This window comes from Macrotis lagotis, chromosome 1, assembly GCF_037893015.1.
Source record: "Macrotis lagotis isolate mMagLag1 chromosome 1, bilby.v1.9.chrom.fasta, whole genome shotgun sequence".
NCBI lineage: Eukaryota > Metazoa > Chordata > Mammalia > Peramelemorphia > Peramelidae > Macrotis > Macrotis lagotis.
The window spans coordinates 736,509,604-736,530,903 of record NC_133658.1 but is presented as its reverse complement, the minus strand read 5'-3'; the positions used below and the strand labels follow the sequence as shown (position 1 = coordinate 736,530,903).

General features: G+C 33.5%; 1 protein-coding gene across 1 annotated transcript in view; it reads left to right on the top strand.

Annotated features, from left to right (window-relative positions):
- Nucleotides 1-1,404: 1,404 nt before the first annotated feature.
- TNFRSF19 (TNF receptor superfamily member 19) overlaps nucleotides 1,405-21,300 on the top strand; it is a 97,690-nt gene continuing 77,794 nt past the window's right edge. The window contains 5 exon segments of the mRNA XM_074213300.1: nucleotides 1,405-1,413; nucleotides 1,918-1,943; nucleotides 1,945-2,011; nucleotides 4,611-4,721; nucleotides 21,117-21,295. Coding sequence (XP_074069401.1) covers nucleotides 1,405-1,413; nucleotides 1,918-1,943; nucleotides 1,945-2,011; nucleotides 4,611-4,721; nucleotides 21,117-21,295 — 392 coding nt within the window.

The window sequence follows — 21,300 nt, the reverse complement described above, 5'->3', positions numbered from 1 at the left end:
AAATATTTTTAATCGTTAAAAATTCATCACTTCATGTTGTGGATACTTTTTGTCTTATACTTTTGGTTTTTGTAAGGCGATGTGGTTAAGTGATTTGCCCAAGGTTACACAGCTAGGTAATTATTAAGTGTCTGAGTCTGAATTTGAACTCAGGTCCTCCTGGCTCCAGGGTCAGTGCTCTATCCACTGTGCCACCTAGCTGCCTCTTGTAGGTACTTTTTAACAATGTTGGGCTAGTGGAAGGAACCCTGGACTTGTAGCCAGAGATCCTGGGTTCAAATCCTGAATTGCTACCTTACTTGTGTTTGAGCAAATCAACCTCTTTGGACCTCAGTTTTCTCTTCTTTAGAAAGAAAGGTTAGATTAGACCTCCAAATTCCCTTTCATCTAAATCCATAATCCTGCTATCCTGGACTCTAAAGAAAGATAAATAATCATGAAGGAGAGTTTTAAGGCCTTGTGATTTTTTTTGTGTGCTTGTTTGTATACCTGTGTATTCACAATCTAAGGGAACCAGGTGATTAAGTGATTAAAGCATTTAAGTGCTGGATGCAAAATGAACAATCTATTCACTTTTTATGGGAAGCATTAGATTATTTTAAATTAATTTATCTTAACTTATGATCAAAAAAATACTTTGTTAACTCAGCCGTTCCCCCAATGGTTTTACCACTCAATTTGACTTAAGACAGCCAATTTGATTCTGCTTTTTTTCTCTGAATTTGTGCTGCCTTGTTGGTGTTGCCCTGGCTAACTCAACCACAGCTAAAAGATTGGCTTTTCTTATTTATTATGCTGGTGTAACTTGCTTTGTTTGGGGAGGCAGAGAACTAGAGAGGAGGTTTTTCTTAAGGTAGTTGGAAGGAGGCTGTGGATTTTGTTCTTTTTTTTTTTTTTGAGAAAACAAGAGCATTTTTTTCTAGATGTTTGTTTTAAAAGTCTCTGACTCAAAGAAACCCTGGACTTTCTCAGCTTACTTTTCAATAATACAACTGGATGGACACCTAAGAGTTTCCTATTAAACAATTACTTTTTTTCTTAAGGAGGACTTTTTTTCCTTTTGCTACTGTGAACAAATCAACTTGATTGGCTTTACAAATTACAGTCTTCTAAGCATTATGGGACAGAGAAAAAAATCTTTTTTTTCAAAAAATTTCTCTTTCTGAATTATCAGGCTACTGTTTCAACTTCATGTTGTCTATGCTAACACTCAGTTTATTATTTTTTAAATGCCTTATTGATTTAAGCTCTCTTTATTTTTCCCATCTCTGAAATGAAAGTATTGGGTTGACTGTCTCTCAGGTCCTGTCCAACTTTAAATCCAATTATCCTATTATTCTTATTTTTCCTTAATTTTCATTTATATTTAATTCACATACTTCTGGCTTGCATCTGGTTTCGCAAATGCCAAATGTACAGATTTTCCTCATTGACTGTTGTGACCAAATTGACAAGTCAAACAAGTTGTTTGACTGTCTTTTTTTCACTAGTGAATTGACTGGTTGTTTGACTCCACTGACTTCATTAAATGATTGTTCTGACATCCCAGAGGCATAGCCTAAGTTCATCCTTGCATGGGGAATGAATTGCCTTTGAAGTCAGTAGTAGATTTCATTGTCTCTGTTTGAGATGTGATGGTCTTCAGAGTGCACTATACTCAACTCTATAGTGATTTCAAATAGAAAAGGGAAGGTTAAAGTCAATTAAGATTTTAAATAAAATTGTTAGCAGGATAAAGCTTTAATTTTTCACTCCTGTGTTTTAAAAAAATAAACTTTGGCCATTTGTCCAAGTTGATTTTTAAAAATGATTCCTTTTAAATAGTAAATAATATAAGTGCATTGTTGTATTTCAAATGGAAATTAAAAGTAAATCCATTCATGTTAGAAATTTTAAATATATTTTCTTTCATTTTAGTTTTCAGATCAGGAATATAGTTCATCAAGAGATGGAATCTAAAAGATCACCAAAAGAACTATTATTCACCATAGCATTTTTACTATACCATTTGGTAAGTAAATCCTTTTCATTTTACTTTTCATTTCAATATAAGAAAAGAAATATAATTAATAGAATATGGTCTAGAGTGTTTTCTATTCTCAGGCTTCTTTGTCTTTCAAATATTTTTTTTTTATTTCTGTAGTACAAATTAATGAATCAGAAATGGACAGAAATGTCCAATCTTGACTTTGGATAGCATTATTTAAATTCTTTTCCTTGAAATATAGAGGAAATCAAATAATTGAAGCAACAACATTTCTAGCCCCATGACAATGATAAATTATCTTGTGGCTCATAGAAATGTGCCATACTCAGCATGAGTTAGACCCTTCCCGACCAGAGCATTATTTCCAGTTCCGGACTTCATGGCTTATAAGGTTTGTGGAAGACTTGGAAAAGGTTCAAAGGAGAACTATTAAGATGATTAAAAGTGTTGGAAAATAGACCCTATGAGGGAAGTTAAAAGGAACTAAAATTTATTTCATCTGGAAACATAATAAAGTAAAGCTTAATAATGATCTTTAAAATATATGAAGGGTTATTATACAGAGGATAGTAACTGTTCTCCATGTAAGATAGAGTATGAAGAAAGGGGGTTAAGCTATAATGAGACTTATGGAAAATTTGTGTAAAACTCTTAAGTATAAGCAGCTATAAAGGGAGACTGTGTGGATTTTTTCTCTCTGAATATCTTTGAAACATAGCCTTTTTCATCCAAGTTTAGATGTTTCTATCTCACTCTGGGCTTAGAGAAAATCACAGCCCATCTGTCAAAGGATCACAGATTCAGAGCTGGAAGAGGCCTTGAAGATGATCTTGGCCCATCATCTTATTTAACAGGTGACAAAAATTGTGGTCTGGAGAAGTGACTTGGCCATGATTACAGAGGTTTTAAGTAGCAGGCCAGAAGATAAACTCAAGTCACATAACTTCAAAGCCAGTGGTGTTCCCACCCTGCCATAAGGCCTCTGACTAAAAACATTTATTAAAAAAAACTTTCTATACATGGAACTGTACCAAACAAATAGACAAAGACACTCCTTGCTCTCTTCAGATTTCCATGATTCTGTGTTTTAAGAAATTTTCTCTATATTAAAGGTTGAGGGGAGGTTGAGAAAGAATATAAAGTAACCATTAACTTTGAAGGAATTACTAATATAATTAGTAATATCACAGTTGAATAGTGTGTTGTCCTGGTTTTTTCTCTGAGCTCTTCAAGTTTGAATTAAATAATTGTTGATCACACAGATTTAGAGCTAAAAGAGAGACCTCTTTTGGAAAATGACAAAGAAAAAGAAACCTCATTGTTTCCATCTGAAAGTTTCTTAATTTAAGACATTTCTTCCCCAAACATATTTATCTTAATATCTTAATAAGTTATTAAGAGAACTCAATAATGATGATATCTTTATTTATTTATTTATTTATTTTTAGGGTTTTTGCAAGGCAAATGTGGTTAAGTGGCTTGCCCAAGGCCACATAGCTAGGTAATTATTAAGTGTCTGAGACCAGATTTGAACCCAGGTACTCCTGACTCCAGGGCCTGTGCTTTATCCACTATGCCACCTACCCGCTCCTCATTTTATATTTATATAGCATATTCTGAATATTTCAAAACCAATAATTGTGCTGCTAACTAGAGTAGTGGACTAACAGTAGGCAGGAGTAGTGGACAATGCTGGAGGTAGAGGCAGAAAGACCGGAGCTCTAAGCCAAGGCTTAAGTCTTGAAACCCTGGGCAATTTTGTCATCTTTGGAAAAATCATATTAATCATGCCTATCAAAATAACCAAAGAGTTATTGTGAGGTTTAAATGAGATCATAGGTGTAAAGCACTTTGCAAATCTTACAAATTTCAACTCTTTTCCCAGTAATTCTCAGAATTATTTCCCAAAGCTAGTATCCAAACTATTAAAGGCAAATATATATTGTTCTTTCATGGATTCTCTGTAAAATGTATACTTTATACATCTGGAAAGGTCTGAATTTGTTCCTGCAAAACTAATGGTAGTTGCATTGAATCCATACAAATTCATTATATTTGCAAATGTATCCTCTTACTTGCAGATCTAAGTATAGGCTGCTGTTAACTTGAAAGTTTAGGAACTGAAGAATGTTGAAACCCCAGAGCCAGGGAAGAATAGTTCTCTTTGCATGCCCATTCCTTTCTTGGACACTTCCTAGTCTCCAGACATTCTTATGCTACAGCAAGAGCCCTTAAGGACATAATATATCACTTTTCACCCAAATTGTCAGAGGAAAGTAGCAATTCTGCCCTGGAGTTGAAAAAACTTGGTTCCTAGGAGAAAAACTTTTCCTTCTTCTGTGTTAAAGGAAAAGAATGGACCTTCAAGTACCCTGAAGAATTAGGCTCCTTGACTTATTCAGCCCATCCTAACTTGGCCTCTTTTCAAAAAGTGAAAATGAGCTTTATTTCCTTCTCAATTAGCATTTCTGGGTGTGACAGTAGTTATTTCAGACAGCTTTATTAGAACAATACCTTGAATTTTTTTTTTTAAGCTTTCTGTTCCAAATAGCTCTAGGTACTTCGGTGTGATGTATCATTGTGAACAATTCATTCTGAATTTTGGATTTTTTTTTTCTTTTAGCCACATAGAATAATGTCTGAAACAGGAGATTGTAGACAACAAGAATTTAGGGACCGCTCTGGAAACTGTATCCCTTGCAAACAATGTGGTCCAGGAATGGAGCTGTCTAAGGTACATCTAATACAAATATAATAGAATGATAGTTAAATGTTTTTACTACTGGTCAATTTTCCTCCCCCAAAATGCAAGTGTTCTGGAAATTTGTATTAATATGATCATTTTATCTGGTTTCACTGTATTTCCTTAACCAAACATCAGTCTTTAAGAATAGTAATTATTTATTCCTAGTCTGTGTGCATTAAACATTTAAAAGTTATGAATTTTTAGGGAGTTTTTTTTTAGTTCAGTTTTAATCACAAATAGACCCAATAAACAAAAATTATAAGACTAAAAAAAATGCTTTTAGGTAACATCATTTGGCATATACAAGTTATGAGATTTTGAAGAACATTTTTTAAGTTCAATTTTAATTGCAAAGTAAACCCTTCTAGCAAACAAAAGTTATGAGACATACAAATAATTAAAGTTCTACTTCAACTACAGAGCTACATGGTTCAACAATGAGTTACACATAGTAAGTGATGATTATATTTGAAGAATTCCTTTAGTAGTACTTTCCATTCAGTCTGGTTGGGGATAAACATCTTTTTATTATAAAGAAGGTCAATTTGATGAAGATGAAAGATTAAGAAAATATGTTTCTTAATCTTTCATCTTCAGCAAACTAAGTTTACCAAAACTATTTTATAGTATCTTTAAAATAAATATATTTGCTGGCATTTTTAAAAAATAAAGTTGAGTCAAAAGCATTTTGTGAGACTTTTTAACAATTTTGAGATGTAACAGTACTTAGAGAAAATGAATATCAGCAAAGAATTTTGGTTCTCTAATCTTCTGGATGCTTTTTAAGAATGGTGAGGTCTAGTTACTTTTCTTTGACACTTTGGGAGATCAACTTGCTAGTTGGAGAGCTTTTTAAGTCATTGATGTATCTTCTAGATCTGTAGAAAGCATCAAAGTCTCCTTGTTCAAAAAAGGCACAAACAATAGAGTTTTCCCTTTGTTTCAAATGTCTTAGTCTGGCTCCTCCTAAGAGAAGTGTTCTCTACCCACAGGCTTCACATTGTTCAAAGACTGGTTTTGTCATTCATAGATTTTTTGATCAATGATCTACAAACAGCAGGAAACAAAGAATTATGCATTGAAATAGTAGTTTCTTGGGAGGCAGCAACTTTGGAATAGGCCTGTTAAATGAGTAGGGTGATTTAAACATCCTGTGTTTTACATTTGGTTTTCAATTAACTGTTCTTTGAACTCTGTGTGAAATCTAGTAGCTGAATTTCAGCAGATAATTTTCAGCTTTTGTTGTCAAAAATATGTGTTCAGATATATATAAAGTGATTTACATGTAAAGTGTTGATATACATAGTTTGAAGGGTAAATTTGATCAGGAAGTTACCTATTTTTACCAGATAGGGAGAGAAGACTTGAGAATCCAATTACTTAAGCTCTTCCTCAGAAAAACATTCCCTCCTTCTAAATCCCTATTATTAAGATGGGGATCAGAGTTTCATAAATTCTGGCTAAAAATACAGAAGTATTTTATAAAAAATGCAAAAACATTTAAAATACACAAAATATTTCAGTCATTCTACCACAGTTCACCCAGTAAGTGAATAGATTCAATTGAAAAAAAATGTTTCTAAAAGTAATAAAGAATTGCTTAAATTTTAAGTTCTTATCTATATCCAGTGATTATTGCCAGATTGAATGAATAAGTGACAAGATGACCAATTTGTTTTCAAACTTAGTGCTATGTCAGTCAAACTTATCAAAGGGGTCTTTTGTGGAATTAGATAAAAATAATAACAAAATTCATTTGGAAGAACCAAAGATCTAGAATATCAAGGGAAATAATCTCGGGAAGAAAAGGCAGAAATGAAGGGAGAATAGCACTTCTAGACCTTCAAAGCTCAAACTCAATCATCAATCTCATTTGGTAATGTTAAAAAATAAAAAATGTAAATCACTGGAACAGAATAGACAAAAAAAAAGAAATAATTGAATTCAATAACCTAAGGTTCAAAAAAACCCCCTAAAAACATATAAATTATCTAGACTAGAACTCCTTATTTGATAAGGACTGCTGGGAAAACTAAAAAAAAAAGTTTGACAAAAATTAGCCAAAATATTAAAGCCAAAATATTAAACCGCAATAAATGCAAAATGGATACATGTCTAAATTTTTAAGATAGAATTATTTTTTAAAAATTGAAATATAAGTGCATTATGTACCTTTTGATTATTTCCTACTTTTTCTATGTATAGCTTATTTGTACAGAGTAGTTTTCATATTATCTTTCCCAATAGACTGTGAACTCCTCAAGAGCAGTCTCTTTGTCTGTCTTTATACTTCTAGTACTTAGAACTATGCCTGGCAAAAAAGTAGGCACTTTTTAAATGCTTGACTGATTGATAGAGGGTCGATTTTTTATTAAATGGAGAATATAAGCAATTACAAAAAAATGACATAGACATTTTTGTTTATATAAAACTGGAAAGTTTTGTACAAACAATTCACTTAGAATCAGAAAGGAAGTAGTTGACTATGACAGATATCTTTTGTCTCAAATATGTATGATGACAAATTTTACATCTAAGATATCAGAAACAGTTGGCAGAAATAAAACCTAAAAAATTCAAATTTACAATTTTAATTGATTTACTATCTTTTACTTCTAAATATTTTTAGAAAATTTTGATATAAAACTTCTAAAGAAGCATAATGAAATTTTGAAATTCCAGCAACTTCATATTTGATCAGTTGTCATATTGTGTGGGATCAGAACCATGTGTTACAGCTACAGCATTGGTTCTCCTTAAACAGAATAATCAGAAGACCCGGATCAGAGAACAAAAAGCAGTTTATTTGTTCTTCTCTTCTCAAGAAGAGGGCAGAACCTTCATAAAATGAGCTACAGTTCTAGGTGGAGTGCAAAGTATGTAGGTGGGCAAGGCCATTTTATCCCAGTCCCTAAAGCAGTCCCCAGCCCCTAGCCCACTATTAGCTAGATAGCTTGGCTCTCAGTTTTTCCAACATTATCTAGCTAATTTTAAAGCATTTTCAAGCCCTATTTGCATAATTATTCAGATTCAAGTTTACCCTATCAAAGAGAGATAATTGTGTATCCTTCCATATTGGGGGGGGGGGGTCAATCAGCACAGTGCTGTATAATTTTTGTTATCACCTGACCTTGGGAAAATGGAAACTACAACTCTTGCTGATGTGGCTTTGGGGAGAAGGGAAGACTTATTGAAACCATGAGGGATGCTTCACTCAGTTATTATCTCACTCATTATGGAATAAAATAATAATATTTGAAAAATTACAATTTTGTATTTTATAAAATTCCATACATATCCATGCTAAATGTATTCTTTTATTTAAAATGAAAACTTAAATGGCAAGCAAGTTGTTGTGTAATTTTTTAGGGTAGAAATTGCAAAAAGCGAAATCATTGTAATTTCTGGAACTTTTATAATGTTATATTCTTAAAGTTCTACTTCAGTGTTTTGTCATGACAAAGAAATGATTCTTGGATTCTTGAAGATTGTATCTACAGAGCACAAACCCAAACTGGCTCTACCATGCTTCCTGGAGAATCTTTGAGTCTGATCCAATTCATTCTCTCTGTATCTTGGACTTTCCAAGGACCAGAATAAATAGAAACAGAGATAATTTGAGGTGATGAGTTCTTTAGCCATATCAACTTGTAGAATGAGTGAGAGACAGACAGACAGACAGATAGACACAGAGAGACAGAGACAGAGAGAAAGGTGGAATATTTACTAACATTTTCTATTTTTGGAAGCAACAAAATTGGATGAGAAAGGTTTGTTTTCTTTTCCTATGTCTTGTCAAAACAATAACAACTTTAAAGTTATTCAGTCTTAGGTTTCATTAGAATGCATAATTATATTCCATATTATCACATGTATTTCTTGGGATACAGTGCTATACTTCATATAGAAGTGTCTTTTTAAGAGTCTCTATGGATTCTGTCGTCAATGTTAGATTCCATGGGCTTCATAATTGATATAAAGCAATTAAAAATGCATGTGTCAAAGTTAAAGGTCAAAACTGAAGTAATTAATAAGTCCATAAATTATTTTTACTTCATGTCTACTCTTCAAAAAATAATTATTTAATTTTCTTGGTTTCTGTCCTTAATAAATTAAAATGGTAAGTAACCCCTGCTTCTTGGTATTAAATGAAAATTATGAAATTCAAAGAATTGAGAAAATGCAAAATATGACTTTTATTTACTAGTCAACTAAAATCAAGGTAAAAGATTTTCATTAATCACTCTAAAGAAAATAAATCAACTATAATTAATGAATTTGTTCATTTTTCTTCTCTCTTCCTCATTAGGAACCACTGTATATAACTTTTTTATAAATATTTTTATGCTGGTAAAATAATAGGTCTGTTCTATTTAATTTGATTATTACTTTCATCCTTTATGTATAAGGATGTCCTCTTATTTAAAAAGTAAGCCTTACCTGCTTAGCAGTTTTATAATTTCTGCTCATCTTTTAAATTTATGATTTAAAAAATGACTCCATGAATAACATTCTAGAGGAGAGTTTTACTTAGAAAACTGAATATATTATTAAAAGAGAGGTCTTATTTCCTTTTTATGAAGTACAAAAAGAGAGAACTCTTTTAACTTTTTGATTGAAGCTTAAGATTATGGTTAAGCTAAGTGTTTTGAATCTAAAAAGTACAGTAAACAGCAGCATCTTTAAGTAATTTATGGGAAAGTGGAAGTACTGGATCCAATTACTTTAGTCCCACAACTAAAGCTACTTTGACATGAAAAAGACAGCACATTTCAGACAACGTGGAAAGCTAACAGAATAAGTTATTTTCTCTGCTTTGTTTTCTTGTCCTAGGCCATGTTTCTCTATCTATAGTAGCATCAGCTTTTTTTGCTTACAATTACTTACACTCTGGTTATTTTTTAATTCAAAGTTTTTGCCTATAGCTTAAAGATAGGTCATAAATGTGATCCAGGTGAGAGCTAGGTATATTTAAAATTTCCATCTGTGGTTTTATTACTTCTAATTATTATTTTCTTTGGAAGTTTTTCAAGTCTTTATTTTGTTTCAAGTTGTCCAGGATTAAATTCTTACTCTTGGTTCTCTGCCTTTAGGGTTCTCAGCAACAGCTTTGGTGGTTTTTTTTTTTAATGCTACTGATATACCATCCTTCTCTGGAGGAAGTGGGAGCTTTGATATCCCATTACCCTTCATGGTCAGTGGTTTTTTCCGATACCTCTCCTCATTTCTTTTCAGTTAGTATATAGAAAGAAATCTCAGCAGCAGTTCCTGGTTCCAAAACTTTTCTTTTTTTGATTATTTAAATCATTAATCTTTACTAGTTCTAATATTTTTTTAATTATGAAAAAAGTACTTTGAGGAATGTATATTCTGGCTTACACAGTTGTACAAGTTCAAAAGGTATTTCTTATCATTTAGCAAACCTTGAAGTTCTCCCAAAATTGGCTAGAGATTTTCTTGTTTTGGTGACTTCTTGGAGACACACGTTAAATCCTGCATATCTTCCTCCTTTAGCATTTTACTTTGGGCAAATGGTTTCTTCCCATTTTGGAATTTTCTAATTTTCTTATTTTCTTTACTGTCTCTTGTTATAGACTCTACTTCTTAAAATGTCCCTAGACTTGGGATTTCTAACCTTTCTTCATGTCTTTAACTCCTTTGGCAATGTGGTCAAGCTTTTGGACTGCATCTCAGAATATTTTTAAATGCATAAAATAAGAATTCATAGGACTACAAAGAAAATAACTACTTTGATATACACTTAAAAATAAAACAAAAAACCAAAAAGAGTTTCCAAGGTTTTCATATTTAAAAAAACCCTTGCTCTGTCTATGCAAGTTGAGGAAGACAAATTGGGGGAAATCCAAAATCTTGCAACTACTGTGTGTCTTTGCACTCTTCCTTTTCTATTCGATGTACTTTTTTTTATTAGGTTTTTGCAAGGCAAATGGGCTTAAGTGGCTTGCCCAAGGCCACATAGCTAGGTAATTATTAAGTGTCTGAGACCGGATTGAACCCAGGTACTCCTGACTCCAGGGCCAGTGCTTTATCCACTGTGCCACCTAGCCACCCCTATTCAATGTACTTTCAATAGATCTTTAAGGTCAGCTTCTCATTCTGATGATGCCTCTTGCTGAAGACCTTTTCTTTAGAAACTAACTCAATGACAATTCAGAAAGACTTCCATATCACAATAATTACATAATTAATTAGGTTCACATTTAAAGACTAGGTCTATATAATTCACTTAAACAACACTTAAAAGTTTTCACAGCAGTTTCTTTAGAATAACAATTTTAGATAGGCATTTTGCTGACATTATCCCCATTTTACAGAGGACAAAACTAAGACTTAGATAAGTGAAGAGGTTTATCTAGGGGGTTTCTAGCTAGTTAGTATCAGTTGGGATTAGAACCCTAGTTTTTCTCACTCCAGATTCCATATACTTTTCTTTTCTTTGTATTCTCTGAGTTTAGCATAGAATCTAGAATGAAATCAGTGCTTAATAAATGGTTATTGACTGACTATGTCATGCTGCCTCTTCTAGAAATGAAGTTTTCTAAGAAGCCAACTGATAGTGCTTTTTAAAAGTGATAATCAAACTATACTGTTGTTATTAGAAAAATACATTCCAAATTTTTGGGCCAGTGAAGTATAGTTTAGCTAATAAATTCCATATTAGAGTAGTGTTTCTCCTATCTACTTGAAGTGTGAGTCATTTTTCAATCACGTCCACTCTTTGGGGTTTTCTTGGCAAACATACTGGAATGATTTGTCATTTATTCTCTAGTTTATTTTACAGATGAAGAAACTGAGGCAAAGAGGGTTAAGTGATTTGCCCAGGGTCACAATGCTAGTAAGTGTCTGAGACTGGATTTGAACTCAGGAAGAGGAGTCTATCTGACTCCAGGCTTAGCACTCTATCTACCATGCCACCTACCTGCCCTATAGTTTATTATAATTTATAGAATCAATCATTAAGAATTTTTTCTTTTTGGTAATAGTACATCTGATGATTCTGTTTGTCTAAAGATTAGAAATATGAAAAGATGGATAAATTGTTCCGTAACTAGCACATATATTTTGTGCAACTTTGTCCATAAATGAGTTGGAGAGATTTGAGGAAGCATTGGGCTTCCTTTCAATTCAAGAAAATAAACAAAACTTGGGGATTTGTGGGAGAGCATGATATTGTTTTCTTAAAGTAACCACATTAGACTTTTAATTTTCACTGTCTAGAATTTGCCCAGCCATGACTGTGCCTCTTCAGCAACTATTCCATTTTGTATTAAGTGCCAACAGTGTGTTTTTAACATGAGCATCTTCCAGCCGTAAATCAGAAAACTAGTTTTTGCATGAACCACTGGAAACAGTTGGGCTTTGACTCTTTGGCACTGTTTTCAAAGTAAACTTTTCTAACCAATTGATGGGATAACTTTTGTTAATGTGAAAAATTAACTCTTAAAAACAACATCATTTCTTTTCCCACATAGGTGAATGGCTATCTCCGTGCTTTTTCAGTTTACTTCTCTTGGAAGTAACTTTTGTTCATGTAAAGAGATGCAAGAAAAATGTTAATGCAATTTGTAGGAATAAAAGCTATTCACTCCCACCATTTAATTGTGTTGTTCATTTTACTTATGCTCAATTATATTTGATGGGGATAAATGATGTTTGGCAGCTACTAACAAGCTCCAGCTTTTAAGTTTTCTAAAAACAATAGCAGTAATAACAAAACAACAACAGCAAAAACCTCCAGAATCTTACAAACTGAACTTGGGCTATTTTATTAGAAGGAGAGTCAATTTCTAGATACCATTGACATGAATCTAATTTATGATTTTCATTTTGATACTCTAAATTTCATCTACCAATAACTCTTACTAGATCCAAATATGAAATTGATTATTTGACTTTCAAATTTTGTGAACAAACTTTATACTTCAGGACATGACTAAATAAAGACTACTTTAGACCACTCACTAGTCCCGAAGTTCCAGACTGTGGGTTATTGCTGTTCAGTGAGGATCTTTCAGCTACTCTGTGCCTTATCTACAGTGAAAGGACAAAGGTATATCTCTTGTTGCAGTGGAAAGGAACTGAGAGTTATAGGACCCAAGTTCAACCACTGACTATCCATCTATGTGATCTTGAGCAAATTACTTAGCCTCTCTGGGCCTCATTTTCCTCATCTATAAGATAAGAATGTTGTAAAAGATGGACTCCAAGGTCTCTTCCAACTCTAGATTATTGTTACTGTATACAAGCTTTTGCATTCATTGTTGTATTTGAGAAGGGAGAAAAGACAAAAGAGTGATTGTGGCTAGTTTAGGAAAACTCTTGGTGAGTTAGTAGTTCAGTGGGGTTACAAGATTGAGAATATAATGAGGCAGTTGGATCTCACCAACTCTTGAGTCTATGTCAAGGTCAGAAGGAAGCTGTTCATAAGAAGTTAGCCAACAAGCATTTAATTAGTGCACACTACATGCCAGGAACTTAGAGAAGTGATGTGGATACAGAAAAAGGTAAAATCACTGGTTTTATCTTCACTGAACTCACATTCTAAATAATTGTCTATTAAAGATATATATGTTGTTGAGTCATTTCAAGTTATATCTAACTCTTTGTGTTCTCAGTTAGGGTTTTCTTAGTGAAGATACTGGAGTAGTTTGCCATTTCCTTTTCCAGCTCATTTTACATATGAGAAAACTGAGGCTCAGGTTCACATGGCTAGTGAGTGTATGAGAACTATATTTGAATAGAGGTCTTCCAGACTCCAGGGCTGACCCTCTATCTACTTGCCAGCTAACTGTCATAGATAGTTGCATGGATGGATGGATACACACACACATAATCTCAGAAAAGGATGGAGAGGACCTATCAAAGGTAGAATTTGAGCTGAATCTTGAAGTAAGATGAGGATGGGAAGGAGTGCATGCGTGTTTGTGTGTGTGTGTGTGTGTGTGTGTGTGTGTGTGTGTAAAACCTAACTGAATAATATGACTCAGAGTCTGCATGTGCAGCTCTGCATCATGTTCTGCCTTCCATCTCTGCTGGTATGAAATTATTTTACAGAAAATCCAACAGAGGACTGGTAAAAGAGCAGTTTTTACCAAAAAATATTGAGTTCATTCATTAACCTAGTTTCCCAGAAGCAATTCAGAAACTCAGATTCTTTAGAACAATTGATGTGCCACTAAGGCAACCTACTGTTTTTCAGAGCAACAGTTGGTCAATTTAGTGAAAGACAAATAGATAATTTAATATCATATGATTAAGAGTCTCACACTAGACAATTTTAGATTAGATTCTTTGCTTAAAACTTTTACTACCTTTGAAGTCTAACATCAAATTAATGACCTGAAATGCAAAAGGGATAGGTCATTTAAGGAGATCATGACATTTTGAAAGAAACCATTTCTAAGAATTACACTTACTTGTCTGCTGATTTTACATGCAAAAGCTACAGATATGCTATTTAGAGTCCTTTTGGTCTAAAGGGTAGAACACACTGCGATCTTTTTTTTTTCTTTTTGTACTCTATTTTAAAAATCTTGTTTTCCTATTTATTTCCCTTCCATTCTTTGTGATTCACATCTCCCAGCTACTTTTTGATTCTACTGTGATGAATTTTAAAGCACCTTTGACCAATAGTTTTACTTAATTTATTAAGAATATCAAAGACAAGGGCGGCTAGGTGGTGTAGTGGATAAAGCACCGGCCCTGGAGTCAGGAGTACCTGGGTTCAAATCCGGTCTCAGACACTTAATAATTACCTAGCTGTGTGGCCTTGGGCAAGCCACTTAACCCCATTTGCCTTGCAAAAACCTAAAAAAAAAGTCTATATCAAAGACATTAAAGTGTTTTAAATTTTTATATTGTAAGCAATTTAATATTTATATGCTGTTTACTTTATTAGAGGCATCTAAAGTAATTACAGTAACTCTGATGTTTATGACGCATCAGAAATGTGACAGATCAAGTCTATAAGTTCTAAATGCTTTGATAAGTTTTCTTTGTTGTGCCCCAAATAATCATATCCAACACACTATAATTTACTTCTTTGGATAATTGGAAACAACTTCTCTGAAATCCTAGTCTTTTCAAGATTTATGGGATTGGGTTGAACAGGCGCTACATAGAGTTCCCAGAATTTTATGATCTGCCAGCTGGATTATGTTTTTAAAGTGGTAGTGGTGGTGATAGTGGTGGTTGTGGTGGTACTTTTAAATTACACCAGGCTTCCACTGTCATCCTCTTGAAATTTTTTTAAACACTCCCTGAAAATTAGTGGGTACATACAACCCTAGTCCTAGCCTCTGGAAAATAAATCCACTACCAGGCAACAGAAAGGCAGATGAAGCTTTGTCTGAAATATTAAGATAATATCCACATAATCAAGGCCCAATGTGAGACATTTATGCCAAGAAATTGTTTAAGTTTTAAAAATTTGGCCAAATTTAAAGCTGACCAAAGTTATAAACATTATTTCTGCAGTTAATAGCAAAAACAATAGGCTAAAGATGGCATGAAAATCATATCATTATTTATCTCAGTAACATAGAATTCATGTGATGATCTAAGTGAGCAAGAAGGTTGCTGAAGATCCCAAATTAGAGGTCTCAAAACCTAGATTTTTGTTTTAGGAGAATCTTTAAGCCTTCAGTCAGAAACTATTTACTACAGATATTAACTTTACCTTCAACTGGGAGTTTTGGAACAGGCACCAGTGGAAAACATATTGACGCTTTTTCTATTTATCACATATGACACCTGATCTCCATGCCTTTGTGATGGTCATCTTCCATGCCTGGAAAGTATCTCTGTCTCTTAGAATCCCTTGTTTCTTTTAAACCTGCAGCTTCTACAGGAAACCTTCCCTGATCCCCCTGGCTTCAAGGGCCTCCTAGTAATTTACTATGTGTGTTCATCTTATATTTTATATCTCTTACATTTTATATTCATATTCATACATTTTCTTTTTATTTATAGAATTTATTTTATAGTTTTTATGTACATGTTTTCTCCTCTGATAAAATGTAAGCTCCTTGAGGGTAGGAACTGTTTCTTTTTTTTTTTTAATTTCAATATATTCCCCAGAACCTAATACAATGCTGGTTACCCAAGTAAGTGTTTAATAATTGCTTATTGAATTAAGCTAAAGGGAGCTCATCGAGCATTGTCAAGCATAGACTGGAAACATGGGCATATAATATATCCATAGCATATTAAAAGCAGATAAGAGACTGTTAGTGAAGAATATAGAAAAGCAACATGATCTGATGATGAGAAGGGTAGAGACAGGTATAAAAAGCATACATTAGAACTCAAAAAAATAGGAGCAAAAAACAATTTAGTGTAATGGTGAATAGGTATTTTAAAAGGATACAAGAAAGGACAAAGTGTGAAAAATCTAAGGAAAAGAAGGAATTCAACTGTTGTCTCTCTTGTAATATTCTCATCCTAGTTCCAATTAAAATTAGATTGAAATAATCTTCCTCTAATGAAATCAAGTTCAAAACATGCATCATGCCCAGATGTGCTCCATTTTGAACCACTCTATATTCTTCTTGTTAGTAGTGGTTTTTTTTACTGGAACTTTGATTTTAGTTAATACAGGAAGTTCCTAGTGAGAAAACTTCCTTGACCTTTGCCAGTAGTCACTTGCTCCACAGTTTATAGTCTTAGAGTTACTTGGGATACAGAAAGGGCAACTGCCTTATTCAGGGTCATGCCATGTACTCTGAACCCTGTTATTCACTAAATTCCAGCCTAGGGCTCCACTGTCCAGACTGGTAGTTGTCTCAGTCATCTACAACTTCAATACCTGGCTCCAGTCACCATTTATTTCCTTGTCCCAATCCCCTTCCACTCCCTATGCTTTCTTCTTTGAGAACCATGATAAACTCAACTCTCACATTGTCAACAAGAGTTTACCAGGCTGTCATTATAGGCTAAGTAGTCTACTAAACAATAAGGGTACAAAGAAAGTTCCTGCCTTCAAAGAGCCCCATTTTCTCATAGGGAGACAAATATGAAAATAACTAAGGACATACAAAACACATAGAGAATAATTGGAAAAATCATTTCAGAGAGGAAGGCAATAGAAGCTGGGGGACTAGGCTAGGCTTCCCTTAGAAGGTAGAATTTAAACTGTCTTGAAAATTACTTCCATTACTGAGTGGAAGGATGAATCAGAGAAGGGAGAGACCCAGTTGGTAACTTTGGAAAGATCAGTTTTAATTAAATGATGATGTTTGAAGTCAGATTACAGAGGATTAAGGAGAAAATGAGAGAAGTGGAGGGACCTAGTCTAGATGGCTTTCTCCAAAAAAAGGGGTGTCAGCCTATTCCTTTGTGACTCTGTTTACCATCTTTTTAACTCAGTGGTTCTCAAATTATTGTCCCAGGGTGTTCCCAAGACCCTTTCAGGGAGTCTGCGAGGTCAAAACTGTTTTAATAATAATGCTAGTACATTATTTGCCTATTAAAATTCTCTTTTCAATTATGTATTTGCGTGGGACTGACTTATCTTATATCTTATTTTATTTTTTAATTATAAAGATTTTATTTATTTTTGAGTTTTACAATTTTTCCCCAATCTTACTTCCCTCCCCCACCCCCCACAGAAGGCAATTTGTCAGTCTTTGCATTGTTTCCATGGTATACATTGATCCAAATTGAATGTGATGAGAGAGAAATCATATCCTTAAGGAACAAACATGAAGTATAAGAGATAGCAAAATCAGACAATATCAGGTTTTTTTTTTTCTAAATTAAAGGTAATAGTCCTTGGTCTTTGTTCAAACTCCACAGTTCTTTCTCTGGATACAGATAGTATTCTCCATTGAAGAAAGCCCCAAATTGTCCCTGATTGTTGCACTGATGGAATGAGCAAGTCCATCAAGGTTGATCGTCACCCCCAGTCGTCATATACTTTAACCAAAAATATATCTTAATAGGGTGAATGCAGAAAAATATGAGAACCAAACTGGATTTTAATAAGCCAGATATTAAACAAAAACAGGCTTTAAAAAATGCTACTTTTAATAGATTAGGTACAAAAGAAACAGAACAAAAAATGACTATAGTTATCTACAGTTTGATAAACCTAAAGATTTTAGCTTCTAGGATAAGAACTCATTCTTTAACAAAAATTGATTGAGGAAACTGGAAAATAGTATGGGAGAAACTAGGTATAAACCAATATTTCACATCCTAAACCAAGATAGGATTGAAATGGGTATAGGATTTAGACATAGAAGGTGATGCAACAAGTCGATTAGGAGAATGAGGAATAGTTTATCTGCCAGACCTATGGAAAGAAATGGAGAAGTTTTTGCCAAACAAGGCATAGAGAATATTACATGGCTCAACTAGGTGGTGCAGTGGATAGAGCAATGGCCAGGAGTACCTGAGTTCAATCCAGCTTTAGACACTTAATAATTACCTTGCTGTGTGACCTTGGGCAAGTCACTTAACCCCATTGCCTTGCCAGAAAAATAGGAAAAAAGAGAATATTACAAAATACAAAATTGCTAGTTTTGATTACATTGAATTAAAAGATTTTGCACAAATAAAATCAATGCAACCAAGATTAAAAGGAATGAGTAAGCTGGGAAACAATTTTTACAGCTAATATTTCTGAAGATAAAAGACTCATTTCTAAAATAGAGAATTGAATCAAACTTGGAAGAATACAAGTCATTGCTCAATTTTGAAATGGTCAAAGGATATGAGCTGGTAGTTCTCAAATGAAGAAATTTAAACTATGGAAAAAATTCTAGAACATTATTATTTAGAGAAATGCAAAGTAAAACAACTCTGAGGTACCACCTCACACCTATCAAATTGGCCAATGTGACTAAAAAGGAAAATAATCACTGTTGTAGTGATGTGGGAGAACTGAGACACTAATGCATTGTTGGTAGAGTTGTGAACTAATCCATCTTTTCTGGAAAGCAATTTGGAACTATGCCCAAAGGACAATAAAGCTGTGTTTACCCTTTGATCCTGCAATGTCACTTCTAGGTATATTTCCCAAAAAGATCATAAGAAAGGGTAAAAAAAAACCCACATGGACAAATATTTATAGCAGCTCTTTTTTTGTAATGGCAAAGAATTAGTGAGGGGATGCTCATCAATTGGGAAATGGCTGAGCATATTGTGGGATATGAATGTAATGGAGTACTATTATTCTGTGAGAAATCATGAGCCTAGAAAGGCATACTATGAACTGATGCTAAGGGAAGTGAGCAGAACCAGAAGGACATTGTACATCTTAATAGTCATATTGTGTGATAATCAATTATGATGGATTTGCCCTTTTCAGCAGTACAATAATCAAAGACAATTCTAAAGGACTTGTGATGGAAAATATCATCCACATCTATAGAAGGAATTTTGGAATCTTAATGTAGCCCAAAGCATACTGTTTTCAATTTTTAAAATTATTTTTATATTTTGTTTTTTTCCTGCTTATGTTTTTTCTTTTTTTCTGATTCTTTTTTTAACATGATTGATATGGAAATATATTTAACAAAGTTATACATGTATAACCTATATTAGATTAGTTTGTCAAGGAGGGAGGAAGGGAGAAAAATGCAAGATCTTATCCAAAAAATAATTATTGAAAACTATCTGTACATATAGTTAGAAAAATAAATAATTTTTTTTTCTTAGATTTTTCAAGGCAATGGGGTTAAGTGGCTTGCCCAAGGCCACATGTCTAGGTAATTATTAAGTGTCTGAGGTAGGGTTTGAACCCAAGTACTCCTGACTCCAAGGCCGGTGCTCTATCCACTGCACCACCTAGCCACCAAAACAAATAATTTAAAAAAATCACTCATCACTAAACTTTTTGTTTATGAAAATGGTTACTTTTCATAAAAAAGGTTATTTGTCTTACATGTAATATTTCATTACTGTTATTTTAAATGAAGTTTATAAACATTTTTAAATAGCAGTTTTAATTTCTAATATGGTTACTATTGATAAATATAACCCACATAAAGAATAGTTCTTTGGGTACCTTAGTATAATGGAATTCTGAGATGAAAAAGAATTGAGAGCCAGTGCTACAACTTTCCAAATGAAATTCTCCTTGTTGTGTCACTATTCCTATCTATGTGTTATCTCCCCATAAGAATGTTAATTCCTTGAGAAAGGGACTATCTTTGCCTTTGTATTAGTATTCCTATGGTTTAGCATAGTGGTTAGCAAGTAATCAACTGTTATTAGATACCTTAAAATTCATTCATTTTAGGTAACTTGATTTAGAATATGTAAGAAAATGTCAAATTATTTCAGTTAGGGAAAAGATAAATATGTGATATAAAATCATATAATTTTTAAACTCCAAGAAACTGTAGACATCTCCACTCCCTTTATTCTGCAGATAAAGAATCTAAGGCCTTGAGAGTTTAAATGAAGGCCCCTCTTCTCCACACCCCCTTTAAATTAGCCACCTATCTATGACCTCAATCTCAGTGTTTCAACTTGCAATCCCTCAACCTTTTAAGATTATAATATGTAGTACAAATAGAAACACTTTTCTTGTCATCCAAATCAGAAGTTTTAAGAAATTAGTTGCAATACATTTTCATCATAAGTTGTATAATGCAGGTAATTTTTTTAGGTTTTTTTTTTTTACAAGGCAAATGGGGTTAAGTGGCTTGCCCAAGGCCACACAGCTAGGTAATTAGTAAGTATCTGAGACCAGATTTGAACCCAGGTATTCCTGACTTCAGGGCCACTGCGCCACCTAGCTTCCCCTAATGCAAGTAATTTTAAGAAATATGTGAATACCTTTTTAAATAAAATTTGAACTTATTAAGTTGTTTAATGTAATTAGATAATAAAATTTAAGTAACACTTTTTCAGTTATTATTAACTGTATATTTGATTATTTTTGCAACCATGCAAATTTCATGTGAAATTTTGCATGCCATTATCTTTCTTCACTCAAGATATGAACCCTAATATCAAAGTACTTGTTTTTATGCTTTTACCAGTGAATTACTGAATAGTCCATTCACTTTAGAATCTGAACATTCACATGACTGGTTTAATTAGAAAACAAGAAAGCGCAATAATTCTACCATAAGCCAGTAATAATGTACCAGTGGGAGTCCTTGCGGCCCTTTATTATTCAAATGCTCAGTGGTTTCTTGAATAAAGTGGATGACTAAGTATACTTACAGAAGTAAGAGAGATTATTAGCAGTGGAAGACACATTTGAACTTGCTGAAAGAACTGCTTTTGTATCTAGGAAGGCCTACCCTCAGTAATTATTATACTAGGTCTTCATTTCATCCCAGCAGTCCCTCCTCATTCACGCTTGCAATGTCTGAATAGTTTTCTATTGCTTGTTAATCCCCACAGGAATGTGGCTTTGGTTATGGGGAGGATGCACAGTGTATGACATGCAGGCCGCACAGATTCAAGGAGGACTGGGGCTTTCAGAAATGCAAAGCCTGTCTGGATTGTGCGTTAGTGAACCGATTTCAGAAGGCCAACTGTTCTGTCACCAGTGACGCTATTTGTGGGGATTGCTTACCCGGGTAAG